Below are 9,663 nucleotides of genomic sequence, written 5' to 3' on the forward strand. Positions count from 1 at the left end.
CCCGCCAGACCCACATTGCGCTCATTCGCTCAGCTGTGCGTGGCGGTAACACGGGTGGTGCGTTCAAAACACACCATGGTCATCTCGCTTAGCCGAGTTCTCATCAGCGACGAAGTCGATCCCAAGTGCGTGGACATCTTGCAGTCCCATGGCGTAGAAGTAGTAACAAATACTAAGCTGTCCAAGAATGAGCTGATTGCAGAAATTCCGGTAAGTTGACCGATGTTTGCTCGTTGTTGTCTGTAAAGTGCACGGTGCCTGGCTGTCGTGGCCTCTGACCGTAGGTTCAACTGGCGTGTCAGGCCACACCACACTTCACATCAGTGTCTCACGCTGTCCCTCATGCTCGCGGTCACCACAGAAGAGGTTTTTTTTTTTTTTAGTTGCGAAATGGTTTCTAAACTACTACAGCATTTTGGGGTTGATTATCATTAGTGTGTGATTAATCACACATCTCGGAGTGATCGTTATCGAATCAAATTTTAAAGCATACGGCATGGAGAGTGCTTGTAATAAGTTTAACTGAATTATGGTGTCGGTGGCAAAACTGTAAAACTAAACACGGCCTTGTTTGTTTGAAGTCTTCAATCAAGTGTTTTGGGATTATTTCTTTTTAAGTTGAAATTCGGGAGGAACTTACGCCTTGTGAATACTTACATATTGATATTCAAGGGGAGAAAACAAAGTGTGAGACTGTTCATGAGTGCAATACGCGGAATTGTCTCCCATGCAGTCGACATTCTCTTGACTACCGTAGAACGATGTCAGCAAATAAATAAATTGCATAATAGACCAGGGTTTACCTCTAACGTGTACACGTCCGTGGCATTGACTGAGAGCCACTTTCTTTTCTGTTTTTAATTGGATGGTCATTTTTATTCTGAGCTTTTTCTTTCCATTTTAAATACTCGATCGGATGTTCACCTTATAAAGTGAACTCAAGACTTTGTACTTTGATAACAGAACCACCAAAAGTTATTAAGTCTTTGACCAAACGTATCTAATTCCTATTCACATGAACGTACAATTATTTAAGTGCAATCTGTCGTGGTATCTCGACATCCTGTGATACACGGGATAACAGTGGGCAAATTCACATTGGAAGTGTTTCCTTTTTCAGCCACATGATGTATAGTAATGTGGAGCATATGTTGTATCAAGATCTTTATAATGCTCTGACTCAGAATGACAAAGGTCATACTTTGCCCTGCCATGTGTAAATTTCTCATCACTGGGGGTAAAATCCTTGTATTGTCTGCAGCGTGTTCGCCACTCATGAAAGCACTTGAGTGGTGGGTGCAGCGATGGTGCTACTGCTGAATCGACACGTGCTGGTGTCAGGATTTTTATGATCTGCTTATGTAGTCACTTGTGTTGCAGCTGGCGTTAATGTGAAACACTTTAAAGCTGCCTTACAGTCTGGTGTTTGGAAATGCATGTACGTGTAATAGACGTAATCAAAGTCGAATGTCCCAGTTCCTGTTTCGGCTGACTGGGCGTATCCAAGGCAACCCTTACCCAGAGGGGCATTTTGCACTGCTAAGACCAGCCTCCAAGTTTGCATCAGCCACAATAAATCTGCATGCATGGTGACAGTTGCATCACTTTCTTAAGGTGAAGGCTGTGTCACTGGATTCTGGGTGTTTAGAAAGCGTGCGATCGGAGCAGCTGATGCAACACGGCTGCTTCCCTCCGCACGTCGCCCCTGAAACTCGAGCACGAGGCTGGCGTGCAGCGGTCGTCAACAGGTGGTCCACGCTCGGCAACACACGACGCACTGAGACCTCGTGCATAGACGCATTATACAGACACAAACAGCTGGACTCATACTAAGGTAGTGTAGTGGGCAGCTCAAGGCCGGTTATTACGCACGCTGCCGTTGGACGCCGACTGACAAACAAACTTTAGTACACTTTAGTACACAAGGAATAGTCCTGGCGCCCTTCGACGTCGACTCTCTACAAACAAACACATAACTCAGTACACTACTAGAGTGCTACATATAATATTCGGTTCCAGAAGGTAACCAAAATCGCAGAAGATCGAGCAGGTATATCGACAAGCGCTGGTGGCGTAGGAAGATGCTCGGCTTTTTTTTTTTTTTTTTAATTGGGGGGGGGGGAGGGGCAGTCTCCATGCTGACAGTGAACGATGTTCACATTCTTGCCCTCTCAGTATTTTGTGTGTGTTTGTCCCCATCCCATCCCTGGATTCTAGGCCACTGACTCTTTGTTGCAGTTTTGTTAATGCGTTATTTAGTGCCCGTTTCTGTGCTTTGTGTTGGCTTTTAACCGCTTCAGCTGGCATGCTCACAACTGTCAATTGTGTCCCTCTTTCGCGGTATGGGCGGAGCAAGACTAACGACAGGTATTCTTCGGGATGGATGGTGTCGCTTATAACTAGCGCTCCGGCCTAAGTATATAAATCATCATCGATCCTGTCAAGTTCCATTTTATGGACATTCAAATGAGCGTTTTTAAAATCGGTCTTACTGTGCATGCTCTTGTTTTTAATAGTTAATGGTGTAGTCAGTTTTCAACCACTTGTTTATAACTGTGTTATGCAGTTAGTCTCATTACATTTCTTTGTGAGAACTAATGCTCATGCTCATATATCTAGTAGAGCACCAGTACTTCCAAGGATATTATTTTTTTTGTTCCTTGGATATTGTTTTTGACCCATTTTCCTGTTGATATCAGTGCAGATGTTTCAAAGGCTCTTAACAGTAACAAGTGTTGACCTGTATCAAACAGTACATGCAGAAGAGGAATCTGTCATTCACCTTTTAAATTAAAGTTTCAAATAAAAATAGGTTTGGTGAAGATTTAGGAGCTTAAGTGTCTGTCACAATGACAGTGAGAATTGGGTGTTGTGGGTTCGTATGTAGGCTCTGGCATGACCACTCTCTGAAAATGACACCTAGGACTGACCATGGGTGGCTCTCTGTAGATATTCTGGCATCCTCCGCCCTCTGTGTGTGTGTGTGTGAGAGGAAGAGAAAAAGAGATTGAGTAATTATGATTTGAATAATGGTGAATGAATTTGTAAGATGTGTTTGATGGCTACTGATAAAAATGCTTATGTGACTTCATGTCTGTAAGCACCTTGAGCCTACCTTTGTTGGTGGGATAAGGCACTTTATAAATAAACTATTATTTAATGCTTGCACTCCTTTTTTTTCTGCCTTTGAGTTTGATCATGAAAGTATTAGAAATTAACAAAAACTTTGGGTACAGAAACTCAAAACCTGGGACACCTCTATTTAAATAACATGCATTATTAAAGTTTTAAGTTAATTAAAGTATACGATGACATACTCTCTTGGCATGTTTATCATAATGGGTTCACCAACTTTCTTACATGCATTCAGAATATGAAATATTTAGTTGCACAGAGTACACACAATTTCTTCATTATTTCTAAACTTATCTCAAGTGGCTGTAACAATTTATGTTTCAGAAATATGATGGGCTGATTGTCAGGTCAGCCACAAAAGTGACAGCAGAAGTGATAAATGCAGGGAAGAATCTCAAAATAATAGGTAGAGCTGGGACAGGTGTTGACAATATTGACTGCCAGGTTGCAACAGAACGGGGCATAATTGTTATGAAGTGAGTTATCTTCTGAAGACTATGCCTATGTATTGTGAATGATATATTTTCTTGAATGTATTATATGTTACAGAATGTTATACCAGACTATATGTATATTAAAATATTTCCTTTCTTTAAAATTAATAAATTTAAAGACTCTTTTCCTCTGACAGTTACAATACAGTTCCCATGGTATCATGTGTACTAAGGTTTGGGGGTATAATATAGTGTCTTGAGTATGTTCAGGGTATGTACTTATTAGAGAGGCTTAATAAGAAATTGACTTAATATGTGTTGAAAGAAATCTGAAAGCTTTAAGTGAGCACTTTATACTATTGTATTTTATGCTATTAACATTCTGTGTTTGATGTTGCAGTACGCCTGGTGGCAACACATTAAGTGCTGCAGAACACACATGTGCTCTTATCATCAGCTTAACTAGGTCAGTGCTGCATAGAATATTAGACCTAATTCCCAGCAAAGGAAGAAAAAGTGCTGAGTAACTGCCCTGTCTTTGAAAGCAATCTAGTCATACTTTTAAAATCAAAGTTTTATGTGGAAGAAAGAAAGAGAAAGGAGAGACTACATGATCAGCGACACATAAATTGATGAATATATTGGCTTAACTGTGTCATTTATAGAGTGGAGAAGCAGTTGTGAAATAAAATGTTATATATTTTGTATGCGCAGTGTTATCTGTCCTCAAAAATTAAGACTTTCACATTGTTTTATTGGCATCATGACTCAGCTAATTGTTTTTATACATGCCAACTCAGTGCCATAGATTAAGAACTAGGTTTCAGACCATTGCTGCTACTAAATCTGTAGGAAAGTTTCTCATTGTTTCATCAGCACCGTGACTGGGCTTATCACTTTATACGCTTAAGTTAAATGTTTTAGTTTGACAGCGTTGCTGCTGGCTTATTTCCAGGGATCTTGCTCGGGCAGCGCAGTCCATGAAAGAGGAGCGATGGGACCGCAAAGCATTCATGGGGATAGAACTGAATGGCAAGACATTGGCCATCATAGGCCTAGGTCGCATAGGCCGGGAAGTTGCATTAAGAATGCAGTCATTTGGCATGAAGGCAAGGAAAACTTCCTTGCATTATTTGCAATAGTGAATTCTTAGAAACTTGATGCTATTTATAGCAGATCCAGAGAAGAGCATTATGTAATATATAAAGAAAGTTAAGTATAAATTTTAAACAAAGCATTAAAGCACCAAAACATAAGAATATATAATTTTAAACTAGTTTTGTTGTTTTCCTCTAGACCATTGGTTATGATCCTATAATTGGAGCAGAGGTTGCTGCAGAATTTAACACAGAGTGGCTTCCCTTGGAGAATCTATGGCCCTTGGCTGATTTTATCACAGTGCACACACCTCTCATTCCTGCCACTACAAGTAAGATCTTGTTATTCTCTCTCTCACACATACACATGCATAAAAATTTTTGATCATCTTTTTTCTTGTAGGGGAAAAAATCATTTTTTTTTCTTTAAAAATTTTCAGAGGTTATGTCCCCTTTTGCATAAAAAAAAGGTCATCTTGCATAAACATCTGTTACAGATCTCATTAATGACGATGTATTTGCCAAGTGTAAGCGTGGAATGTGTGTCATAAATTGTGCTCGTGGTGGTATTATTGATGAGGCTGCATTGCTGAGGGCGCTGGAGTCAGGGCAGTGTGGTGGAGCAGGCCTTGATGTCTTTGTTGAGGTAAGTGCCTTTAGTCATGATCATGGTTCATACTTCTGATGTCTGAGGTCTTTCTGGAATTAGTGTTGAAATTAAAATTAGTGAGCTCTATTTTCAGGGAAATGCTTTCTTCAAAGACATGCTTTAAAATACTACCTTGATATTTTTAAGTATTGATTCCTTCTTCTCTTTTTAACTTTCTCGTTCAAAGCTTTACTGTTTTTTCCATTTCATATTATGTTTCCCTGTTTTGAAAGCTTTTACTTTTACATGTTTAGAAAGTCTGTTATTGCAAGTTCTGATCAAAACTGTCTTCATGCTATACATCTTTCTTTCTTAAGTGGGATGTTTTTCATTAATTTGCTCCAACTTTTGTACCTATAAAAGCCATGAGATATTATGATCTGGAAAAGATTTATTTTTGCATTTGCATGGTAACAAAAATAAATTCATTCATAAACCAAGTGAAGAGAAAGAGTAAAATCATTAATTTCCCTGTTCAGCATACAAATTTAAATTTTAGAAAGTTAAATATAAAGGTGTCTCTTTCTAAAGCCATGGTAATTATAAATTATTGCTTCATATTTTCAACTACAGGAGCCTCCCAAAGATTACAGTTTGGCAAAGCACCCAAAAGTCACCGCTACACCTCATCTTGGGGCCAGCACACGTGAAGCGCAGAGTCGTGTGGCTGTGGAAATTGCAGAACAATTCATAGATCTTGTGCAAGGGAAACAGCTCTTTGGTGCAGTGAGTTGATGATTTAGTGTTGTGTACTTGTGTTAGAAATGTTCTACAGGATAAAACTAATGTTTGATGAAGAAATTTCTCTGGTATTGCTGTTCAGTCGAATCTTTCCATAATGCAAATTTGATTTGTACTTCAGTTTTCTTACTGTCCTCAATACAATTTTCAGACACATCATGAATTCTTATGCACATCTCGTTTGTTTTCATGTATCTTAAGTGTTGCAGAGTCAGTGTGTTATTAAAAAAAAAAATTTGCCTCTAGAATGCTTGATAATCATTCAGAAAATTTGTATCTTGAAAAAGATTAATGATAACCTTTGATTTTTCAGGTAAATGCTCCAGCACTCTCCAATGCTTTGAGCCCCGAATCTCAACCCTGGGTGAGACTTGGAGAAAATCTTGGGGTTCTGGGAAGTTTGCTGGCTAGGGATTCAGTTGCATCTATGCATCTTACTACAATTGGTAAGCAAGTTTCATGATAGCTTGATTGGTTATTTTTCTAAAATGGCTATAAACTTAAGCTGATACGTTGATCTTTCTAAGTGTTGAATATCAAAAATCAGGAAGTTAATGACAAAGAGGACATTCTCACCAAATGGTTTTTAAGCTTTGTCCATCTGACCACACTTCATTTTTTGAGAGTCTTAATTGTCCAAAGGAGGTAGTTATTTGAGAACTGAACATCCTAGTTCATAGGAAACACTCCTTCACCCTGATAATAGCATCACAAGGTTCTGACAGTAAAGGACCTTTGCATGGCTTAGTCCAACTGGAAAATTCACTGAGATCTCTTACCGAGGTCCTGTTAGCTACTCTTATAGCTTTACTTGCAAGTACTCTAGATATTCAACTTGATGTAATTTTCCCTCTGATATAATAGTTTCTGTACTAGTTGCCTGTGATTTCATTGCAAAAAAAAAAAGCGGTAACTTTACTAGATTTCCTCAGTTTACACCTTATCATTTTTAATTTTGCTATTTAAATACTTTAGATTGTATGTACCTTAAAACATACACATCTGCTTTGGATCCAGTCAGATCCTGTTGTGATAGCCTCTGTTGCTGATGCAGTGGTAAAGATTAGTCTATTTGTGTAGGAAAAATGCTGTTACATTCATCTCTGTGATACCCTCTGGTGTCCAGCTGACATACTTTGTAATTGTTTATGATTTAAGTGATTAAATTAGCTAGTTGTGTGCAGTTTTATGCATGAATACTTCACCTTTGTAATCATCTGCATCTTTGTCATCAACACTTTTGCAGGAACAAGCTTAGATAAAGCTGGATCTTATTTGAGTGCTGCTATGTTGGCTGGTTACCTTCGTTCAACTAGATCAGGTGATGCAGATGCACCACTTAATCTGATTAATGCCCCAGTTTTGGCCAAACAAGCAGGGCTGACTGTGAGCATATTTTGACTTTTTTCCCATTTTTTGCATAGAGTTTTTTGTTTTTTTGTTTTTGCCTATCAGAAAGCAGACTGCTTTCAGATAATTTATGCTGTGTAGACCAGATAAAAGCTGTGCTGCTATTCTGTTGGTCAATCAAAAATCAGGTAAATAATTTGCTGCAGACCTCACAGCACAGACTTATAATAATAATGTTGTTTGTGCAGCACCCATTAAACAATTTACACCTTTTGCAGGTGAAGATGTCGACACAAAGCCAGGTGAGCACCACAGCAAGCATCTCAGTAATATTCACCACAGCAGGTGGGCAGTCAGTGCAGCTAGCTGGTTCAGTGGCTGGAGGTGTGCCTGTTCTTACTGAAGCACAAGGAGCATCATTCACGGTTCCTGCCAGCTTGTCTGGCCCAGTGCTCATCTTCCAAGCTGTGCCATCACCAGCATTACTGCCTTCTGTGATTGGTGAGTGCTGGTGGAAGTTAATGAGAATACTTAATTCATCTGATTTTTTAATAACTTTTCTGCCTTAAACTGTATCTGATGCAATCCAGTGAAGGTGTACTTAGTGTATTTTCTTTCCTTCAGTGAACATGATGGCAATTGACCTTTTGTCACGTGATGAGGGTATTTCATCAAGGTTGATGACCTACAGCAACATCCAATCAGCATTTAGCAGGTTTCTTACTCCAGAGCACTAGTCGGAAGTTAGGGGATGAGCCTATATACGTAGTTTGGTTTATAGCGTTCTTTCATTGTGGGATTCATCTACAAGCTTCACTAACATGGAGAAAAAGCTTCTCCTCTACTTTCAATGTCAGATACTGTCTATTCTCCTTTGAGACAATGTCATTCCTTGTCAGACATCATTATCTTACACCTGCCAAAACTTTGCACCAAAAGATTTCGCAAGTGATTCTTTTCTTGTATTGGACTGAACTATGGAACTTGCTGCCATTCTCAGTTCAAACCATTCAGTCTGTTCCAAGTTACAAAAGGATGTTAAGAACGTGGTTTCAGAAATACCTCTTGTAGAACTCCATTCTCACTGTAGTCCTGTGTTGTCGATGGTTAAGATGTGTGTACATGCTCTCAGTAAAAGAGAACTTATTTTACACCCTTCCCCAATTGTATTTAAAATTCATGGCCAGGTAATGTAAAGTGCTGAGATCCTGGCCATCTATACATAATATTCATGCTTGTGTGTGCTTCAATAACTCTCGGACTCCAGTATTATGTAGACCATTACTTTTAACAGCAGAGGTAATTTGTAATGTTACTGTTGCAGAGGCTGTCACCAAAAATGGAGCATCAGTGATAGGACTGTCGCTGTCACAGGCTGTTAATGCATCGGTCTGCGGCATCATAAACCTGTCATCTGCTCTTGCTAATGGCCTTGAGGCTCTGAAGACAATTGTGTCATCGTCAAATCAAGCTGTATTGTAATGCCTTTTAAGAACTTTAATGCCTTTTTCTATTTTGTGAATTTGAAATTTTATCTGCATGAGATCTGCAACCCATAACAGCACGTTTGTCTGTCAAACTGGGATTACTTTATTCCTGTAAAATAACAAGCAGAGCAACTTTTAAAAAAATCTCATTTTGCCTTCATTACCTCAAATATTTGCAAATGAAGGGTTTGTAGACTTCAACTTTGCACCATATTACCGAGGATCTCTGCTGTCTCTTGATGCATCTTGCTCATTCATGTACTAGTGTCTGTATTATAGCATCTGATTTATACACGAATATTTCTAAACTGTGGACCAATGTACTCATGAATTTTTTAATATTTATGCATTTTTTTAGGATTCTAGGGTGATCTATTTGTTAAAAAAGCATATCATTTTGGTCTCTGTACTAGCCAGTATCTTCAGGTGGAAGCCGCAAGACCCATTGCAAGTTTGAGAGAAACATTTCTGACATTTACCTCAGCAAGCTGACTTGTTGATCTTGTTGATGCTTCCTCTTGAATTCTGTCTTTGGTACTTTTTAACAAGTCAAACTGTAAGAACTGTAATACTACAGCTCCAAGATAGAGACAGCTACTGCAATGGAAGCAGCTGTGTCTGCATTGATGGGATGATGATCACTGTGATTACAAAGGATGTTAGATGCATATTTACTGCCTTTTTGTGCTTCCAGTTTTCATATTTACATTGTCATGATACTTGGCCAAGACCTGTTTAATGCTAATAAAAAGTACTTTTGCCATCAAATA

The 9,663-nt window shown here is 38.9% G+C and overlaps 1 protein-coding gene across 1 annotated transcript; it reads left to right on the forward strand.

Annotated features, from left to right (window-relative positions):
- Positions 1-9,661, forward strand: LOC112564624 (D-3-phosphoglycerate dehydrogenase-like). The gene is made up of 11 exons (XM_025239575.1): positions 1-210; positions 3,460-3,611; positions 3,970-4,035; positions 4,525-4,678; positions 4,866-4,998; positions 5,164-5,312; positions 5,889-6,041; positions 6,370-6,502; positions 7,303-7,442; positions 7,685-7,907; positions 8,731-9,661. Exons 1-11 carry the CDS (start codon positions 76-78, stop codon positions 8,886-8,888), a joined length of 1,596 nt encoding a protein of 531 aa, XP_025095360.1. The 5' UTR covers positions 1-75; the 3' UTR covers positions 8,889-9,661.
- The last annotated feature ends 2 nt before the right edge of the window (positions 9,662-9,663 follow it).

Source organism: Pomacea canaliculata, linkage group LG5, assembly GCF_003073045.1.
Source record: "Pomacea canaliculata isolate SZHN2017 linkage group LG5, ASM307304v1, whole genome shotgun sequence".
Lineage (NCBI taxonomy): Eukaryota > Metazoa > Mollusca > Gastropoda > Architaenioglossa > Ampullariidae > Pomacea > Pomacea canaliculata.